Raw genomic sequence first — 21893 nt, forward strand, 5'->3', positions numbered from 1 at the left:
CTCCTTTATTTCCTTCCTTCCTTCATTCTTTCCTCCCTCCCTCCTTACTCTTTTATTTCCTTCCTTCCTTCATTCATTCTTTCCTCCATCCCTCCTTACTCCTTCCTTCCCTTCCTTCCTCCCTCCCTCCTTACTCCTTTCCTTCTTTCCTTCCTTCCTCCCGTACTTCTGTTCTTACTTCCTTCCTCTTCCTCTGTGATCAGCTGTGAAACTCTTCCTGGGAATGATGTGAATATCCATGCTGTTCCAAGCTAAAATGGCGTTCCTATTATTTTGTCCACTCCATTAAACATGCATTAGTGGACAACGCCATTCAACATAGTGTTCCTCAGTACGCCACCAACACCACTGACTTTAACCCTCCCGTCGTCCTCCCGGGTCAAATTGACCCCGTCTCTTTTGACTGTTCCTTCTTTCTTTAATTTTTCCTTTCTTTGCTCCCTCCTCCTTCCATCCTTCCTTCCTTACTCCTTTATTTCCTTCCTTCCTCCCTCCTTTATTTCCTTCCTTCCTTGCTTCCTTCCTTCCTCCTTTCCTTCCTCCCTCCCTCCTTCCTCCTTTATTTCCTTCCTTCCTTCCTTCCTTCTTTCCTCCCTCCCTCCCTCCTTACTCCTTTCCTTCTTTCCTTCCTTCCTTCCTCCTTTCCTCCCTCCCTCCCTCCCTCCTTACTCCTTTATTTCCTTCCTTCCTTTCCTCCCTCCCTCCTTACTCCTTTCTTTCCTTCCCTTCCTCCCTCCCTCCTTACTCCTTTCTTCCTTCCTTCTTCCCTCCCTCCCTCCCTCCCTCCCTCCCTCCTTACTCCTTTCTTCCCTTCCTTCCTTCTTTCATCCTTACTCCTTTCCTTCCTTCCTTCCTCCCTCCCTCCCTCCCTCCTTACTCCTTTCCTTCTTTCCTTCCTTCCTCCCGTCTTTCTCTTCTTACTTCCTTCCTCTTTTCCACCTTATCCCCTTCCTTCCTTCCTTCCTCCTGCCCCAGAGCTGTTCGTATTGGATAGCATTCCTTTATAAAGTGGTGCCATAAACTAGTAGAACAGCACAAAAACCAAGCATTGTCATCTGCCACTAAAAATAAAACTAAAACTAGCTGAAATTTACACTCCCCAGAGGATAAACCCTTCCTTCACTCCATGAGCTCTCCTCAAATACTACCTTTAGGACAAAACCGTTTTAGTACATTGTCTTTTTTAAATAAGCAGATTCATGCAGCCCCCCCCCAGAGGATAAACCTTTTTTTAAATTATTATTATTTTAATAAATGAGTGTGGTGACGTTCTGTATTTTCTTTTTTTTATTATTGTCAACCATTTTTTGTGCAAAGACCAAAACCAGAGAGATATGATGGTTGTGAAGGATCTTGAATGTGAGGAGTAAAATCTTAAAGTCAACTCCTTACTCCTTTCTTTCCTTCCCTTTCTCCCTCCCTCCCTCCCTCCCTCCCCTTACTCTCCTTCCCTTGCTCCCTCCCTCCTTACTCCTTTCTTCCCTTCCTTCCTTCCTCCCTCCCTCCCTCCTTACTCTCCTTCCCTTGCTCCCTCCCTCCTTACTCCTTTATTTCCTTCCTTCCTTCCTTCCTTCCTTCATTCTTCCCTCCCTCCCTCCTTACTCCTTTCTTCCCTTCCTTCCTTCCTTTGTCCTTACTCCTTTCCTTCTTTCCTTCCCTTTCTTCCTTCCTCCCTCCCTCCCTCCCTCCCTCCCTCCCTCCCTCCTTACTCTCCTTCCCTTGCTCCCTCCCTCCTTACTACTTTATTTCCTTCCGTCCTTCCTCCTTTCCTTCCTTCCTCCCTCCCTCCCTCCTTACTCCTTTCTTCCCTTCCTTCCTTCCTTCGTCCTTACTCCTTTCTTCCCTTCCTTCCTTCCTTCGTCCTTACTCCTTTCCTTCTTTCCTTCCTTCCTTCCTCCCTCCCTCCCTCCCTCCTTACTCCTTTATTTCCTTCCTTCCTTCATTCTTTCCTCCCTCCCTCCTTACTCCTTTCAATCCTTCCTTCCTTCCTCCTTTCCTTCATCCCTTCCTCCCTTCCTTCTCTCCTTACTTACTTCCTTCCTTTCCCTCCCTCCCTCCTTACTCCCTTCCTTCCTTCCTTCCTTCCTTCCTTCCTTCCTTCCTCCCTCCCATCCTTACTCCTTTCAATCCTTCCTTCCTTCCTCCTTTCAGGAGAGGAGAGCAATGAGTTATGTTTTTTGTATCTTAAAGTTTGGTAATATAATTCACCAGGTCAAACCAAACCATGTGAGGCTGCAGCAGCTAAATCACTGAGTGTGTTTGATGCTGCTAAAAATGATTTAACTTTTCTAAGAGAACAACTTGTGTCATGTCTCCTCTCTACAGTTACATGTTTTCACTGAGAGATTACTTATATTTTCATGTAATGGGTGAACTGCTCCTTTTTCACAGTTAACCCTTAAACAGGCCTTACTAGTTATGTCATTTGCACCTAAAGTAAGGAAGGAAGGAAGGAAAGGAGGGAAGGAGGGAACAAGGAAGGAAAGCAGGGAGGAAGGGAAGCAAGGGAGGAAGAAGGAAGGAAAGGAAGGAGGGAGGAAGAAGGAAGGAAAGGAAGGAGGGAGGAAGGAAGGAAGGTAGGAAGGAAAGGAGGGAAGAAGGAAAGAAAGGAGGGAGAGAGGGAGGAAAAAAGGGAGGGAGGGAGGGAGGAAGGAAGAATGAAAGAAAGAAAGGAAGGACAGATGAAGGAAGGAAGAAAGGACAGAAGGAGGGAACATTTACCCTAACAGCTGAAATTAGATCTGAGGAAGGAAGGAAGGAAGGACAGATGAAGGAAGGAAGGAAGGAAGGAAGGAAGGAAGGAAGGACAGAGGAAGGACCCGGGAGGACAACAGGAAGGTTAAAGAGTCTGTATCTCCTGGTGCACGTTGTGCGTTTAAGGGTTAACGTCCAACTAACCGAAAAGGGGGCAGAATTCCACTTATGAGTAAAATCAGGTATTTATGCATTAACTGCACTGAGCTTGTAGATAGTTTTTAGATTTTATATTATTAAATTAAAAGTATTCAAATCTAGTTCAAATGATACTAACGGGACAACAAGCTGATTCGGGCCCGAGCACTACTGCAAATGTGAGCAACCTAATTTTTTTTTTTTTTATTATTCTGCCGACGCTGTTGCATTTTTAAGGAGGGTGGGATGTTTGAAAACTCAGGAAAATTGGCACACACGGAAGAATTTCGTAGCGCCCCCTAATGTGTGGTACGCCCTAGTTGGGAGGAAAAAAAGCTGCTCCGATATTCACGATATATTTGAATTTCGTGGGCTTTTTTTTTGGTGTATTTTACGTTTCAAAGTCCTCCGAGAGGGTTAATCGAATTAATTTGAAATGTGGTTAGCGTCACGTTAGTCTTGAAGGTTACACCAGATTTTGACGGAATAGTCGATAATTTTAGGCTAATGTGAGGTAAGCCATAATCGGAAGAAAACTGCTCCGATATTCACGATATATTTGAATTTTGCACGCTTTTTTTTGGGTGTCTTTTACTTACGCAAGCTGTTTCAAACTCCTCCGAGAGGGTTAATCGGATTAATTTGAACGTTAGTCTGAAGGTTACACCAGATTTTGACGGAATAGTCGATAATTTTAGGCTAATTTGTGGTACGCCATAATCGGAAGAAAACTGCTCCAATATTCACGATACGCTTTTTTTGTGTATTTTACGCAAACTGTTTCAAACTCCTCGGAGGGGGTTAATCGGATTAATTTGAAATGTGGTTAGCGTCATGTTAGTCTGAAGGTTACACCAGATTTTGACGGAATAGTCGATAATTTTAGGCTAATGTTAGATAAGTCATAATCGGAAGAAAACTGCTCCGATATTCACGATATATTTGAATTTTGTACGCTTTTTTTTTTGGTGTATTTTACGCAAACTGTTTCAAACTCCTCCGAGAGGGTTAATCGGATTAATTTGAAAATGTGGTTAGCGTCACGTTAGTCTGAAGGTTACACCAGATTTTGACGGAATAGTCGATCATTTTAGGCTAATGTGTGGTACGCCATAATCGGAAGAAAACTGCTCCGATATTCACAATACGCTTTTTTATGTGTACTTTACGCAAACGAAATGTGGTTAGCGTCACGTTAGTCTGAAGGTTACACCAGATTTTGACGGAATAGTCGATCATTTTAGGCTAATGTGTGGTACGCCATAATCGGAAGAAAACTGCTCCGATATTCACGATATATTTGAATTTTGTGCGTTTTTTTTTGTGTGTGTCTTTTACGCAAACTGTTTCAAACTCCTCCGAGAGGGTTAATCGGATTAATTTGAAATGTGGTTAGCGTCACGTTAGTCTGAAGGTTACACCAGATTTTGACGGAATAGTCGATCATTTTAGGCTAATGTGTGGTACGCCATAATCGGAAGAAAACTGCTCCGATATTCACGATATATTTGAATTTTGTACGCTTTTTTTTGGGTGTCTTTTACGTACGCAAGCTGTTTCAAACTCCTCCGAGAGGGTTAATCGGATTAATTTGAAATGTGGTTAGCGTCACGTTAGTCTTGAAGGTTACACCAGATTTTGACGGAAAAGTCGATAATTTTAGGCTAATGTGTGGTACGCCATAATCGGAAGAAAACTGCTCCGATATTCACGATAGTTGCTACGCACTATACTTACATCGTTTCACACATATTCCACATTGGCTTTCATTTGCTCTGCTCCAGTGGAAGTTGGCCTTTTTAAATTTTATGCTCTGATATTCACGATATTTGAATTTCGGGAGCTTTTTTGTGTATTTCACGCTAACTGTTTCAAGCTCCTCCTAGAGGTCTAATCGGATTCATTTGCTATGTGGCTAGGTATAACCTTAAGGCTAATGTGATACTAAATTGTGAAGGAATAGTCGATCATTTTAAGCTAACGTTTGGTAAAAAGCTGCTCTGATATTCACGATATTTTTTATATAACTGGAAGTCGGGCATTCTGAATTTTGTGCGTTTTTTTTTTTTTTTTTGTGTATTTTAAGCAAACTTCCTCTTCCTCGAGGAATTTATCAGATTAATTTGATATGTGTCTGATTGAACCTTCAGACTAATGTGATGCTAACTTGTGAAGGAAGAGTCGTAGGTCATGTGACAATATGCCATTTTAGGCACTTTACAGATGTGAAACTTGTCTAAGCTCACAGAGGATCCAACAGCTCCACCTCAAATCTGGAAATCTTAAAACCTTCATGTCACATAGTGTGTAATAATCCTGAATATTCAAAACTGACACACACGCAAAGCTGCCAAGAAATTGAAGCAAGCTAAGTTTTTTTTCAATTTTTTCTTCTTTTACATTTTTCTTAGTTTTTCGTCTAAATTAAATTGTTAGTATCGTATTATTGTATTATCCTTTGTTGCCATATTTCCTCCATATATCTCCAAATATCTTTTTTTTCTGACTTTGACAGATCAGTTACAGAGCAAGAGCATCAATCATGCAGCACTATATGACATAAAGTGGGATATTTGCTGATTTTTAAAATATTTTTCTTCATGTTTGGATCTAAAACCAATGACGATCTGATCTACTAACAAGTTTAGTGTCTGTAACCAAAGTCTGATGTATCTTAGTCCTCCGTTGTTATTCCAAAATAAGAGTTTGATCGCGTCAGTTTAACTAGACTAATAACAGCCATCGTGTTTTCAGTCTCTGAGAGTGGTGCCGTGTGAAGTTGACTCTACTGAGCATGTGCAGAAACACGGGTCTTCATAAGACAACATCTGGACGGTGCAACACATTATAAACGTCTCAAATAACCAAACACTGATTTATAAGTACTGTTTAACTAACTTAATATTAAGGGTGTGATGATACACTCCGCTCACGAGACGAGACGAGACGAGACACGATATTGGACTCACGAGATTAAGACGAGACTTTAACTCTATTTTTAAGAAAACTTAAATGAGGAAATTAATGACTGTTCTTTTAAGAGTAGAAACAATTCTAAAGTCCTTTCTTCCTTCTGTCCTTCCTTCCTTTCTTCCTTCTGTCCTTCCTTTCTTTCCTTCCATCTGTCCTTCCTTCCTTTCTTCCTTCTGTCCTTCCTTCTTTCCTTCCATCTGTCCTTCCTTCCTTTCTTCTGTCCTTCCTACCTTTCGTCCTTCCTTCCTTCTTTCTTTCCTTCCATCCATGGCTTTCCTTCTTCCCTCCTTCCTTTTGCCTGTCTTTCCTTCCTTCCCGTCTTATTTCCTTCCTTTCTTTCTTCCTTCCTTCTTTCCTTCCATCTTTTTAATGATCCGGCCCACATGAGATCAAATTGGTCTGTATGTGGCCCTTGAATGAAAATGAGTTTGACCCCTCTGCTGTAGACAGACCCCGTGTTTCTGCACATGCTCAGTAGAGTCAACTTCACACAGAACCACTCTCAGAGACTGAAACAGACATGATGGCTGTTATTATTAGTCTTTGTTTCCATTTCTTAACCAACTAATAATAAACCAAACTCTTAATAATGAAGGATCATGTCACCCAGTGCAGCTGAGTTATTAACAACAATGGAGAAATACCATATATCAGACTTTGGATACACACACAGTCCTCAGTAGATCACTTCATTGTGGCTGCTATATCTTTTTAACCCTCCGGTCGTCCTCCCGGGTCAAATTGGCCCCATCTCTTCTTTCCTTCCTTCCTTCCTTCCTTCCTCCCTTCCTCCCCTCCTTACTCCTTCCTCCCTTCCTTCTCTCCTTACTTCCTTCCTTTCCCTCCCTCCCTTCTTACTCCCTTCCTTCCTCCCTTCCTCCCCTCCTTACTCCTTTCAATCCTTCCTTCCTCCTTTCCTTCCTTCAATCCTTCCTTCCTCCTTTCCTTCCTTCTCTCCTTACTTCCTTCCTTCCTCCTTTTCTTCATCCCATCCTTCTCTATTTCATCCCTTCCTTCCTTCCTTCCTTCCTTCCTTCCTTCCTTCCTTCCTTCTCTCCTTCCTTCCTTCCTTCCTTCCTCCATTCTTTCCTTCTCTCCGTCCTTCCTTCCTTCCTTCTCTCCTTACTTACTTCCTTCCTCCCGTCCTGCCTTGACCCGAGGACAACAGGAGGGTTAAATAAGCTTGATTCTGCTCAAGATCTGTTAGTCAGCTTTTTTCTTTTAATTATTCACGTGCCAAATCATGCCATTTTAATTTTAAAATGATTAAAAGTCCAATTGACTTGAATGCTTTATAAAGAATTAAGGAATGTGTTCAACCTTTTTTTTGGGGAAATCAGTTAATTTGCTTTCTTGCCGAGAGTTAGACAGGAAGATGGAAACCACTCTCATGTTTGTCTGGAGACGAGAGTCAGCAACGATATCTTATTTAGTTGAATCTGTACTCAAACAGAAACTCTTTTGGCCTGTTTAGCATCAAGATTAAGATTAGCTTTCTTATATTTGTTCATTTTAATTTTTATTGTTGTTGTTGTTTAATTGAATCCTCTGATGATCTGCTCTAAATGTTCCGTTGCCATTTAATAAAATTCACATATATTTAATATCCTGATGTGTCGTCTTTTCAGCTGAAGCCTATCTGGTTATAAACTACTAACAGAAGGATTTAAGAAGAATATCATGACAGTCTCAAATCTGTAATGAGGGAGGGAGGGAGGAAGGAAAGAAAGGGGGAAGGAAGGAAAGGAGGGAGGGAGGGAGGAAGGAAGGAAAGAAAGGTGGAAGGAAGGAAAGGAGGGAAGGAAGAAGGAAGGAAAGGAGAGAGGGAGGAAGGAAAGAAAGGAGGGAGGGAGGGAGGAAGGAAAGGAGGGAGGGAAGAAGGAAGGAAAGGAGGGAGGGAGGGAGGAAGGAAAGAAAGAAAGGAAGAAGAAAGGAGGGAGGAAGGAAGGAAAGAAAGGAGGAAGCGAAGGAAGGAAAGGAGTGAGGAAGGAAGGAAGGAAGGAAAGAAAGAAAGGGGGAAGGGAGGAAGAAGGAAGGAAAGGAGGGAGGGAGGGAGGAAGGAAAGGAGGAAGCGAAGGAAGGAAAGGAGGGAGGAAGGAAAGGAGGGAGGAAGGAAAGAAGGGAGGAAGAAGGAAGGAAAGGAGGAAGGGAGGAAGGAAAGAAAGAAGGGAGGGAGGGAGGGAGGAAGGAAGGAAAGAAAGGGGGAAGGAAGGAAGACGGAAGGAAAGCAGGGAGGAAGGAAGGAAAGAAGGGAGGGAGGGAGGGAGGAAGGAAAGAAAGGAGGAAGCAAAGGAAAGAAAGGGGGAAGGGAGGAAGAAGGAAGGAAAGGAGGGAGGGAGGAAGGAAAGAAAGAAAGGAAGAAGGAAGGAAAGGAGGGAAGGGAGGAAGAAGGAAGGAAAGGAGAGAGGGAGGAGGAAAGAAAGGGGGAAGGAAGGAAAGGAGGGAGGGAGGAAGGAAGGAAAGAAAGGTGGAAGGAAGGAAAGGAGGGAGGAAGGAAGAAAGAAAGGGGGAAGGAAGGGAGGAAGGAAGGAAAGAAAGGGGGAAGGGAGGAAGAAGGAAGGAAAGGAGGGAGGAAGGAAGAGAGGAAGAAGGAAGGAAAGAAAGAGGGAGGAAGAAGAGGAAGGAAAGGAGGAAGGAAGGAAGGAAAGAAAGGGGGAAGGAAGGAAGGAAGGAAGGAAAGGAGGGATGAAGGACAGAAAGAAAGGGGGGAAGGAAGGAAGAGATGTAAGTGTTTGTTATAAATGTTGTGGACAGTTTTAAATGGATACTGATAATAAACCAGATGATAAAAGACAGTAACAGCTTTAATAATATAATGATGTTGTAGAGATGAATATATATCATGTTTCAGACCTGTTCAATGTGATTAACTCATTATAGGACACTCATTGAAAAGAAGGGATGAAGGAAGGGAGGGAGGAGGGAAGGAAGGAAAGGAAGGAAGGTAGGGGGGGAGGAAAGAAAGAGAGAAGGAGGGAGGGAGGAAGGGAAGAAAGAAGGAAGGAAAGGAAGGACGGAGGAAGGAAAGAAGGAAGGGAGGAGAGAAGGAGGGAGAGAGGAAGGACAGATGGAAGGAAGGAAAGGACGGAGGAAATCAGGAACGAGGGAGGGAGAAAGGAAAAGAGGAAGGGAAGAAAGAAGGCAGGGAGGAAGGACAGGAAGGAAGGGAAGAACGAAGGAAAGGAAGGACGGAGGAAGGAAAGAAGGAAGGGAGAGGAGAAGGAGGGAGGGAGGAAGGACAGATGGAAGGAAGGAAAGGAAGGAGGAAATAAGGAACGAGGGAGGGAGAAAGGAAAAGAGGAAGGGAAGAAAGAAGGCAGGGAGGAAGGACAGGAAGGAAGGGAAGAACGAAGGAAGGAAAGGAAGGACGGAGGAAGGAAAGAAGGAAGGGAGGAGAGAAGGAGGGAGAGAGGAAGGACAGATGGAAGGAAGGAAAGGAAGGAGGAAATAAGGAACGAGGGAGGGAGAAAGGAAAAGAGGAAGGGAAGAAAGAAGGCAGGGAGGAAGGACAGGAAGGAAGGGAAGAACGAAGGAAGGAAAGGAAGGACGGAGGAAGGAAAGAAGGAAGGGAGGAGAGAAGGAGGGAGGGAGGAAGGACAGATGGAAGGCAGGAAAGGAAGGAGGAAATAAGGAACGAGGGAGGGAGAAAGGAAAAGAGGAAGAAAGAAGGCAGGGAGGAAGGACAGGAAGGAAGGGAAGAACGAAGGAAGGAAAGGAAGGACGGAGGAAGGAAAGAAGGAAGGGAGGAGAGAAGGAGGGAGGGAGGAAGGACAGATGGAAGGAAGGAAAGGAAGGAGGAAATAAGGAACGAGGGAGGGAGAAAGGAAAAGAGGAAGGGAAGAAAGAAGGCAGGGAGGAAGGACAGGAAGGAAGGGAAGAACGAAGGAAGGAAAGGAAGGACGGAGGAAGGAAAGAAGAAGGGAGGAGAGAAGGAGGGAGGGAGGAAGGACAGATGGAAGGAAGGAAAGGAAGGAGGAAATAAGGAACGAGGGAGGGAGAAAGGAAAAGAGGAAGGGAAGAAAGAAGGCAGGGAGGAAGGACAGGAAGGAAGGAAAGAAGGAAAGAAGGAAGGATATTTTGGGATATTTACAGAAGTTACCAAATATAATTATTTGCCCAATAAAGGGTTAAAACATTATACTGTAATGTTTTGAGTGAGCTCATTCAAGCCGTTGCTGCCAAGAGAAGGAGAGGTGAGTCATGATGCTACACCACACACAAACATGACATCACATTTCACTTTATCCTCAGTTAGTTTCTGTTTCTGATGATGTCATATATACTAATATATCACTACTTCTACTGTAGTACTGCATACTACATCACTCCTAATACTGCAGTACTTTTACTGTAATACTGCATACTACATCACTATAATACTGCAGTACTTTTACTGTAATACTGCATACTACATCACTATAATACTGCAGTACTTTTACTGTAATACTGCATACTACATCACTATAATACTGCAGTACTTTTACTGTAATACTGCATACTACATCACTATAATACTGCAGTACTTTTACTGTAATACTGCATACTACATCACTATAATACTGCAGTACTTCTACTGTAGTACTGCATACTACATCACTCATAATACTGCAGTACTTTTACTGTAATACTGCATACTACATCACTATAATACTGCAGTACGTCTACTGTAATACTGCATACTACATCACTATAATACTGCAGTACTTTTACTGTAATACTGCATACTACATCACTATAATACTGCAGTACTTCTACTGTAGTACTGCATACTACATCACTATAATACTGCAGTACGTCTACTGTAATACTGCATACTACATCACTATAATACTGCAGTACTTTTACTGTAATACTGCATACTACATCACTATAATACTGCAGTACTTCTACTGTAATACTGCATACTACATCACTATAATACTGCAGTACTTTTTACTGTAATACTGCATACTACATCACTATAATACTGCAGTACTTTTACTGTAATACTGCATACTACATCACTATAATACTGCAGTACTTCTACTGTAATACTGCATACTACATCACTCATAATACTGCAGTACTTCTACTGTAATACTGCATACTACATCACTCATAATACTGCAGTACTTCTACTGTAATACTGCATACTACATCACTATAATACTGCAGTACTTCTACTGTAATACTGCAATACTACATCACTCATAATACTGCAGTACTTCTACTGTAATACTGCATACTACATCACTATAATACTGCAGTACTTTTACTGTAATACTGCATACTACATCACTATAATACTGCAGTACTTTTACTGTAATACTGCATAACTACATCACTATAATACTGCAGTACTTTTACTGTAATACTGCATACTACATCACTATAATACTGCAGTACTTTTACTGTAATACTGCATACTACATCACTATAATACTGCAGTACTTTTACTGTAATACTGCATACTACATCACTATAATACTGCATGCAGGACAGTATTTTTACATTGCTGTATGACTCCTTATCTTAAAGTACTTCTCCTACCACTGGACTGATTAATGGATAATAAAAATAATTGTTAATTGCAACCCTAAAAGTTGTCATTCCTTTTGTATGAGGTAAGCTTGGGCTATTTTTAAGCAGCTATTTACATTAAATTACATTTAATTGTTACAAAAAATAAAAGATTCAAAAGGATAAATCAAACATCAAAGCAAGGCAGCTTTATTTATATAGCGCATTTCAGACCCAGGGGCAACTCAATGTGCTTTACAAATATTTAACAGTAAGAATTGGAAACAAACAAATATAAAAAAACATTTGAAATTTGAAAAAATAAAAATAAAATAAATAATAATAAAACACAAGAATTAGACTAGAATAGATAATAAAATTTAAGTTTGCAGCATGAAATAATGATTTGCTCTAAAATCATTAAAAGAACATACAGTGCAAATGAAAGATTAAAATTTAAAGTGCATCAAAATATTACTTTAAAAAAATCTACTAATCGATTAATCGCTGTAATCATAATGAAGCTTGTTTTGCTTTGTTCACAGAGAAATGAATCATCTTTGTTGACAGCCAACCGTTTGATGGACGTTTCGTTCCAGCCAATCATAGCCCCTAGAGCCTGTGTCATTGTGAAGGTGTCGTCCAATCACAGGAGAGCTTGGGGGCGGGGCCTAGGAGCGGGGTGTTGCGAGCCGATCTGTCAGCGGCGCATTCAGTGTCATCAAGAGAGGCGGAGAGAGCGGACAACTGATCGGATATGTGACTATAATGGAGAAAAATGGAGCCAACACGGACTGAGATTACAGAGTACCACACAGAGATTTGGACTGGACGTAAAACCCCCACAGTTGTCTGAATCCGGCATTTTTCTGTGGATTGTGGATGTTACGGGAATCTTGGCAATCCCGGACTAAAAGAGAGACACAGAACGTCGCATGAAGTTTAGCTACGGAGGCTAGCTGAGTTAGCATTTTAATTTGTTTTAAAAGCTACAAAGTCAGCGTTTAAAGAGTGGGGAAAGCAGTGGTGTGTGTGTGGCTGTGTGTTGCAGGGGGTAAACGTTACCAAGTGTCGGTGTGTTTTATTGGTTTTGTTTAATATAATTCTTGCTGCGTTTGGGAATAATAGCTAAGCTAGCAGGCTAACCCTAGCTTGTTGTTCCCTTCTGCAAGCTTCTTTCTATTAAATGGGAACAACAACAAAGACACATTTACACCCTGCAGGTTATCTGTAGTTTAGTTGCTCACTACTAGAAAAAGAAACAAATATATATGTATATATCCCAGCAGTGATATCTTGCTTATAATTGTTTTGCATGTTGGCAATAATCACCTGGAATATTAAAATTCCCAAACAATGAACATGATTTTCTTTCCTACATAGACTTTGAGTACAGCCTGAGTTACACAATGAATGTCTCTACTTTTACTCTCTGAAATCACAGAGAAAAGACTTGTTTGTTTCCCTTTTTTAAATATATATATCTATATATAGTTGTTTTTGGCTCAAGGATGATCTCAGATTGTGGTGACACTTTCTGTTATTTGTTGTTTACATTAAGGTAAACAAGCTTTTTTTTTTTTTTTTTTTAATTGTTTTATTATCTTTCACACTATAAGGATGTTTTGCTTTGTTGGATCACATTTGTGGCAACCACCTTGTTTCTCATGTAGGACATTCATGTGAAAAGCTTTTCTTCTTCTTCAAGTTACACTTTGGAAGACTTAAAATTGTGAACCAGGACTGAAAAGCTTCATGTCCTCACAAACCTCTTCATTTTTAGATTGAGTGAGTGAGTTTGTTGGTCACCTGTCCTGTGTGTTTGTGTGTGGACGAGGGGGTCAGTCAGTCAGTCATCTTCAGCCTCCTCCTCCTCCTCCTCCTCCTGCTGCGTCGCCCCAGATGTGAGACGTGATGGGCAGCCAGGGCAGCCCGGTGAAGAGCTACGACTACCTCCTCAAGTTCCTCCTGGTGGGAGACAGCGACGTTGGCAAAGGAGAGATCCTGGACAGCCTGCAGGACGGCTCGGCCGAATCCCCGTACGCTTACAGTAGCGGTGAGTCACTCCTGGTGCCTCAGCTGATCCGGGACCTGCTGGTTCAGTTCAGCCTCTCTGGTGATGAGCTGCTGGCTGTTATGTCATGCTGGCTCATCACAGAAGTCCTGAACATGCTGGCTGTAATGCAACTTCAACTTCTCTCTATCTCTATCTCTCTCTCTCTCCTCCTTCTCCCTCTCTCTCTCCTCCCTCTCTCTCCTTCTCTCTCTCTCTTCTTCTCTCTCTCTCTCTCCTTCTCTCTCTCTCTCTCCTTCTCTCTCTCTCTCTCCTTCTCTCTCTCCTCCTTCTCCCCCTCTCTCTCTCTCTCCTCCTTCTCCCCCTCTCTCGCTCTCTCTCTCTCCTCCTTCTCCCTCTCTCCTTCTCTCTCTCTCTCCTCCTTCTCCCCCCCTCTCTCTCTCTCTCTCCTCCTTTTCCCTCTCTCTGTCTCTCTCTCTCTCTCTCCTCCTCCTCTCTCTCTCTCTCTCTGTCTCTGTCTCTCTCTCTCTCGCTCTCTCTCTCTTTCTCTCTCTCTCTCTCTCTCTCTCTCTCTCCTGCTGGCTGTAATGCACACATACATGCATACATATATACATACATCTATAGTATGTGGGATACACAATGAGCTCTGTTCACACACACACACACACACACACACACACACACACACACACACACACACTATTCCCATGGAAGTGAGTCAGACAGTCATGAATGTGGGTCTGTGTGCATTGTTGTGGAGTTGGAGGACTTTATGACATCATAGTGTAAAGAGAACCAGCGTATGATGTTTATAATGATATTACACTGAATGTTTTTACAGTCAACATCGATATGAAGGTGTCTCCTTTTATTGACTAAACAGCTTCAACTCAAAGTAAACTAAAGGGGGGTTAGGGTTAGGGTAGGGGGGGTTAGGGTTAGGGTAGGGCGGGGGGGGGGGTTAGGGTTAGGGTGGGGGGGGGGGGGTTAGGGTTAGGGTGGGGGGGGGTGTGTGCTCGTACTCGCTGCTCAGATATTTAAACGTGACTTTAAGGCAAACAGAGGGAGGGCACTTCAAAGCGTTCAGGAACAGCATCCACCTCACTGAGGAGCTCTCTCTCTCTCTCTCTCTCCTCTCTCTCTCTCTCTCTCTCTCTCTCTCTCCTTCTCTATCTCTCTCTCCTCCTTCTCTCCTCCTTCTCTCCTCCTTCTCTCCTCCTTCTCTCCTCCTTCTCTCTCTCCTCCTCTCTCTCTCTCTCTCTCTCTCTCCTCCTTCTCTCTCTCTCTCTCCTCTCTCTCTCTCTCTCTCCCTCCCTCTCTCTCCTCCTTCTCTCCTTCTCTCCTCCTTCTCTCTCTCCTCCTCTCTCTCTCTCTCTCTCCTCCTTCTCTCTCTCTCTCTTCTCTCTCTCCTCCTTCTCTCTCTCCTTCTCTATCTCTCTCTCTCTCCTTCTCTATCTCTCTCTCTCTCCCTCTCTCTCTCCTTCTCTATCTATCTCTCTCTCTCTCCTTCTCTATCTCTCCCCCACCCCCCCCCCCCCCCCCCCTCTCTCTCGCTGCTGCTTCAGAGCTGACAGACACCATCTGATCGCTGCCTGCTGCTGCAGTGAGCTGCTGGTCTGCGGCTGCTGCACGCACACGCACACACACACACACGCACGCACGCACGCACACACACACACACACACACACACACACACACACACACACACACACACGCTGTCCTCCTCCCATCAAAGGGAAGCCCAAGAAAAAGAGCAGAGAGCACAGAGGAAGTTAAAGGACCATTCTGGTGTTTATTTCCATCCTTCCTCCCTCCTTTCCTTCCTTCTTCCTCCCTTCCATCCTTCCTTCCTTCTTTCCTTTCATTCCTTCTTCCTCCCTCCTTTCCTTCCTTCTTCCTCTCTTTCATCCTTCCATCCTTTCCTTCCTTCTTCCTCCCTCCTTTCCTTCCTTCTTCCTCTCTTTCATCCTTCCTTCCCTCTTTCCTTTCATTCCTTCTTCCTTCCTTCCATCCTTCCTCCCTCCTTTCCTTCCTTCTTCCTCTCTTTCATCCCTCCTTCCTTCTTCCTCCCTTCCATCCTTCCTTCCTCCCTTCCATCCTTTCCTTCCTTCTTCCTCCCATCCATCCTTCCTTCCTTCTTCCTCCCTTCCATCCTTCCTTCCTCCCTTCCATCCTTTCCTTCCTTCTTCATCCCATCCATCCTTCCTCCCTTCTTCCTCCCTTCCATCCTTCCTTCCTCCCTCCTTTCCTTCCTTCTTCCTCCCTTCCATCATTCCTTCCTTCTTTCCTTTCATTCCTTCTTCATCCCTTCCATCCTTCCTCCCTCCTTCCTTCTTCCTCCCTTCCATCCTTCCTCCCTCCTTCCTTCTTCCTCCCTTCCATCCTTCCTTCCTCCTTTCATCCTTCCTCCCTCCTTCCTTCCTTCTTCCTCCCTTCCATCCTTCCTTCCTTCTTTCGTTCGTCCATCCTTCCTCCCTCCTTGCTCTCTTCCATCCTTCCTTCCTCCCGCCTTTCCTTCCTTCTTCCTCCCTTCCATCCTTCCTCCCTCCTTCCTTCTTCCCCCCCTTCCATCCATCCTTCCTCCCTCCTTCCTTCTTCCTCCCTTCCATCCTTCCTCCCTCCTTCCTTCTTCCTCCCTTCCATCCTTCCTTCCTTCTTTCGTCCGTCCATCCTTCCTCCCTCCTTGCTCTCTTCCATCCTTCCTTCCTCCCTTCTTTCCTTCCTTCTTCCTCCCTTCCATCCTTCCTCCCTCCTTCCTTCTTCCCCCCCTTCCATCCGTCCTTCCTCCCTCCTTTCCTTCCTTCTTCATCCCTTCCATCCTTCCTCCCTTCTTCCATCCTTCCTTCCTCCCTCCTTCCTTCCTTCTTCCTCCCTTCCATCCTTCCTTCCTTCTTTCGTCCGTCCATCCTTCCTCCCTCCTTGCTCTCTTCCATCCTTCCTTCCTCCCTCCTTTCCTTCCTTCTTACTCCCTTCCATCCTTCCTCCCTCCTTCCTTCTTCCCCCCCTTCCATCTGTCCTTCCTCCCTCCTTTCCTTCCTTCTTCATCCCTTCCATCCTTCCTCCCTTCTTCCATCCTTCCTTCCTCCATCCTTTCCTTCCTTCTTCCTCCCTTCCATCCTTCCTTCCTCCTTTCCTTCCTTCTTCCTCTCTTTCATCCCTCCTTCCTCCTTCCTCCCTTCCATCCTTCCTTCCTCCCTTCCATCCTTCCTTCTTCCTCCCTCCTTTCCTTCCTTCTTCCTCCCTTCCATCCTTCCTTCCTCCCTCCTTTCCTTCCTTATTCCTTCTTCCTCTCTTCCTTCCTTGACTCGAGGACAACAGGAGTGTTTTTAACCAAGTTGAATTATTTGGTACAAAGTTTTTATGGTTACACCACTTAGACATGTTTTACTATAATCCTCTAATATATTCTCTCTAAATGGATTAAAAGCAGCTCTGATAACAGATGTAGTGAATGAGTCATAACGAGGAGAACGTTACATGCATGCAGCCTTCTTAAATATGAATGAATTATAATGTTCTCCCAGATATAGATTCAGCTCTCCTCCCTCATGAAAAATACATCATTCAGCTGTGTGTGTGTGTGGTGTGTGTGAGTGTGTGTGAGTGTGTGTGTGTGTGTGTGTGTGTGTGTGTGTGTGTGTGTGTGTGTGTGTGTGTGTGTGTGTGTGTGTGTGTGTGTGTGTGTGTGTGTGTGTGTGTGTGTGTGTGTGTGTGTGTGTGTTAGTATGTTTGTGTATGTGTGTATGTGTTTCTCTGTGTGTTTCTCTGTGTGTGTGTGTGTGTGTGTGTGTGTGTGTGTGTGTGTGTGTGTGTGTGTGTGTGTGTGTGTGTGTGTGTGTGTGTGTGTGTGTGGAGGAAGGAAAGGAGGGAGGGACGGACGAAGGAAGGAAGGAAAGGAGGGAGGAAGGAAGGAAGGAAAGACGGAAGGAGGGAAGTTAAGAAGAAGGAAGGAAAGGAGGGAGGGATGAAGGAAGGAAAGAAGGGAGGGACGAAGGAAAGACGGAAGGAGGGATGAAGAAGGAAGGAAGAAAAAGATGGGAGGAAGGAAGTTAAGAAGGAAGGAAGGAAAGGAGGGAGGGACGAAGGAAGGAAGGAAAGACGGAAGGAGGGATGAAGGAGGAAGGAAGAAAAAGATGAGAGGAAGGAAGTTAAGAAGGAAAGGAGGGAGGGACGAAGGAAGGAAGGAAAGACGGAAGGAGGGATGAAGAAGGAAGGAAGAAAAAGATGGGAGGAAGGAAGTTAAGAAGAAGGAAGGAAAGGAGGGAGGGATGAAGGAAGGAAGGAAGGAAAGGAGGGAGGGACGAAGGAAGGAAGGAAAGACGAAGGAGGGATGAAGAAGGAAGGAAGAAAAAGATGGGAGGAAGGAAGTTAAGAAGAAGGAAGGAAAGGAGGGAGGGATGAAGGAAGGAAAGGAGGGAGGGACGAAGGAAGGAAGGAAAGACGGAAGGAGGGATTAAAGAAGGAAGAAAAAGATGGGAGGAAGGAAGGAAGGAAAGACGGAAGGAGGGATGAAGAAGGAAGGAAGAAAAAGATGGAAGGAAGTTAAGAAGAAGGAAGGAAAGAAGGAAAGGAGGGAGGGACGAAGGAAGGAAGGAAAGACGGAAGGAGGGATGAAGAAGGAAGGAAGAAAAAGATGGGAGGAAGGAAGGAAAGGAGGGAGGGATGAAGGAAGGAAAGAAGGGAGGGACGAAGGAAGGAAGGAAAGACGGAAGGAGGGATGAAGAAGGAAGGAAGAAAAAGATGGGAGGAAGGAAGTTAAGAAGAAGGAAGGAAAGGAGGGAGGGATGAAGGAAGGAAAGAAGGGAGGGACGAAGGAAGGAAGGAAAGACGGAAGGAGGGATGAAGAAGGAAGGAAGAAAAAGATGGGAGGAAGGAAGTTAAGAAGAAGGAAGGAAAGGAGGGAGGGATGAAGGAAGGAAAGAAGGAAAGGAGGGAGGGACGAAGGAAGGAAGGAAAGACGGAAGGAGGGATGAAGAAGGAAGGAAGAAAAAGATGGGAGGAAGGAAGTTAAGAAGAAGGAAGGAAAGGAGGAAGGGATGAAGGAAGGAAAGAAGGAAAGGAGGGAGGGACGAAGGAAGGAAGGAAAGACGGAAGGAGGGATGAAGAAGGAAGGAAGAAAAAGATGGGAGGAAGGAAGTTAAGAAGAAGGAAGGAAAGGAGGGAGGGATGAAGGAAGGAAAGAAGGAAAGGAGGGAGGGACGAAGGAAGGAAGGAAAGACGGAAGGAGGGATGAAGAAGGAAGGAAGAAAAAGATGGGAGGAAGGAAGTTAAGAAGAAGGAAGGAAAGGAGGGAGGGATGAAGGAAGGAAAGAAGGGAGGGACGAAGGAAGGAAGGAAAGACGGAAGGAGGGATGAAGAAGGAAGGAAGAAAAAGATGGGAGGAAGGAAGTTAAGAAGAAGGAAGGAAGGAAGGAGGGAGGGATGAAGGAAGGAAAGGAGGGAGGAAGGAAGGAAAGGACAGGAAAGAAAGAAGGAAAGGAGGGAGGAAGGAAAGGGAAGAACTCCTTTGGTTCTTTCCTCCCTCCCTCCTTACTCCTTTCTTTCCCTCCCTCCTTCCTTCCTTCCTTCCTTCCTTCCTTCCTTCCTTTCCTTCCAGACATCAGAGGAGTTATTGATTGATTATTTTGGGATATCTTGAGTGAGTGGCGACGAGAGGAAAAGGAAGCGCAGCACTCCGGTCCAATTAAATTAGACGAAGCCGAGCTCGGACAGCAACCTTCCTTCCTTCCTTCCTACAGACGGGAAAGGAAAGAAGGGAGGAAAGAAAGACAGGAGGGAGGGAGGGAGGAAGGAAAGAAGGAAAGGATGGATGAAGAAGGAAGGAAAGAAGGAAAGGATGGATGAAGAAGGAAGGACAGGAGGGAGGGATGAAGGAAGGAAGGAAGGAAAGGAGGGAGGGAGGAAGAAGGAAAGAAAGACAGAAAGGAGGGATGAAGAAGAAAGGAAGAAGAAAGGAAAGGAGGGAGGGATGAAGGAAGGAAAGAAGGAAAGGAGGGAGGGACGAAGGAAGGAAGGAAAGACGGAAGGAGGGATGAAGAAGGAAGGAAAGGAGGGAGGGAGAGAGGAAGGAAGGAAGGGAGGGACGAAGGGATGAAGGAAGGAAAGAAGGGAGGAAGGAAGTTAGGAAGACGGAAGGAAGGAAGGACAGAGGAAAGAAAGAAGGAAAGGAGGGAGGAAGGAAAGGGAAGAACTCCTTTCTTTCCCTCCCTCCTTCCTTCCCTCCTTCCTTCCTTCCTTTCCTTCCAGACATCAGAGGAGTTATTGACTGATTATCTTGGGATATCTTGAGTGAAAAGGAAGTGCAGCACTCCGGTCCAATTAAATTAGACGAAGCCGAGCTCAGCACTTAGTTTTAATGTGGTTAACCGACAGCTGCTGAGTGGAGAGAGGGATGAAGGAAAGGAGGAGGGAAGAGGAGAAGCTGCTGAGTGGAGAGAGGGATGAAGGAAAGGAGGAGGGAAGAGGAGAAGCTGCTGAGTGGAGAGAGGGATGAAGGAAAGAGGAGGGAAGAGGAGAAGCTGCGCTGCGGAGCCTCGAAGGGTTTTAAGTTGATTTGTTTAACCCTCCTCAAGTCAAGGAATGAAGGGAAGAAGGAGGAAAGGAGGGATGGAAGGAAGGGAAGGAAGGAAGAAGGGAGGAAGGGAAGAAGGAAGGTAATGGGGAGGAAACAAAGAGACAAGGAGGGAGGGAGGACAGAAGGAAAGGAGGGAGGAGAAAGGAAAGGAGGGAGGAAGGAGGAACGGCGGGATGAGGAAAGAAAGAGGGAGAAAGGAAAGAAGGTCAGAGGAAAGAAGGAAGGAAAGGAGGGAGGGAAGAAAGGAGGGAGGAAGGAAAGGAGGAAGAAGGGAGGGAAGAAGGAAGGTAATGGGGAGGGAAGAAAGAGACAAGGAGGGAGGGAGGACAGACGGAGGGGAGGAAAGAAAGAGACAAGGAGGGAGGGAGGACAGACGGAGGGGAGGAAAGAAAGGGACAATGAGGGAGGGAGGACAGACGGAAGGGAGGAAAGAAGGAAGGAAAGGAGGGAGGGAGGAAAGAGGGAGGGAGGAGAAAGGAAAGAAGGATGAAGAAAGAAGGAGGGATGAAGAAAGAGGGTCAGAGGAAAGAAGGAAGGAAGAAGAAAGTAAGGAAAGGAGGGAGGGAGAAGGGAGGAAAGGAGGGAGGAAGGAAAGAAGGAAGGTAATGGGGAGGAAAGAAAGAGACAAGGAGGGAGGGAGGACAGACGGAAGGGAGGAAAGGAGGAAGGGAGGAAAGAAGGAAGGTAATGGGGAGGAAAAGAAAGAGACAAGGAGGGAGGGAAGAAGGGAGGGAGGGAGGAAGGAAAGGACGGTGGGAGGAAGGACAGAGGAAAAAAGGAAGGTAATGGGGAGGAAAGAAAGAGACAAGGAGGAGGGAAGAAGGAAAGAGGCGGAAGGAAGGGAGGGAGGGGGGAAAGAAGGAAGGAATGAAGGAAAGGAGGGTGGGAGGAAGGACAGAGGAAAAAAGGAAGGTAATGGGGAGGAAAGAAAGAGACAAGGAAGGAGGGAAGAAGGAAAGAGGCAGAAGGAAGGAAAGGAGGGAGGAAGGAAGGAAAGGAGGGAGGGAGGAAGGAAGGAAGGGAGGAAAGACAGACAGACGGAAGGAAGGAAGGAAGGAAGGAAGAATTAAATTAAGAAAGAGAGAAAGAAAGATGAGGAAAGTGTAATTTGTCGGTACGTTGGTGTGTAATTGTGTGTGTACTTTGTGTGTACTTTGTGTGTACTTTGTGTGTACTTTGTGTGTGTACTTTGTGTGTAATTGTGTGTGTACTTTTTGTGTACTTTGTGTGTAATTGTGTGTGTACTGTGTGTGTACTTTGTGTGTGTACTTTGTGTGTACTTTGTGTGTGTACTTTGTGTGTAATTGTGTGTGTACTTTTTGTGTACTTTGTGTGTAATTGTGTGTGTACTTTGTGTGTAATTGTGTGTGTACTTTGTGTAATTGTGTGTGTACTTTGTGTGTAATTGTGTGTGTACTTTGTGTGTATTGTGTGTGTACTTTGTGTGTACTTGTGTGTGTACTTTGTGTAATTGTGTGTGTACTTTGTGTGTAATTGTGTGTGTACTTTGTGTGTAATTGTGTGTGTACTTTGTGTGTAATTGTGTGTGTGTACTTTGTGTGGTCCAGGTATCGACTATAAAACCACAACGATTCTTCTGGATGGGAGGAGAGTGAAGCTGGAGCTTTGGTAAGCACATTTCCTTCCTTCCTTCCTTCCTTCCTTCCTTCCTTCCTACCTTCCTTACTCTTTCCTTACTCCTTTCCTCTATCCCTCCCTCCTTACTTTTTTCCTTACTCCCTCCCCTCCCCTCCTTACTCCTTTCCTTCCTCCCTCCCTCCTTACTCCTTTCCTTCCTCTTCCCCTTCCTTCCCTCCCCTCCACCCTTACCTTCCCCTCCTTCCTTCCTTACTCCCTACTTTCCTTATTCCTTTCCTCTTATCCCTCCCTCCTTACTCATTTCCTCCTCCCTCCGTTGTTCGTTGTCTGAGAGAGAG

At 44.7% G+C, this 21893-nt stretch overlaps 1 protein-coding gene across 1 annotated transcript in view; it reads left to right on the top strand.

Annotated features, from left to right (window-relative positions):
• Positions 1-13266: 13266 nt before the first annotated feature.
• The window catches only part of LOC128378617 (ras-related protein Rab-40C-like), a 17751-nt gene continuing 9124 nt past the window's right edge, over positions 13267-21893 (top strand). Inside the window, 2 exon segments of the mRNA XM_053338186.1 lie at positions 13267-13420; positions 21525-21645. Coding sequence (XP_053194161.1) covers positions 13267-13420; positions 21525-21645 — 275 coding nt within the window.

Source organism: Scomber japonicus, chromosome 18 (genome assembly GCF_027409825.1).
Source record: "Scomber japonicus isolate fScoJap1 chromosome 18, fScoJap1.pri, whole genome shotgun sequence".
NCBI classification, from domain to species: Eukaryota; Metazoa; Chordata; class Actinopteri; order Scombriformes; family Scombridae; genus Scomber; species Scomber japonicus.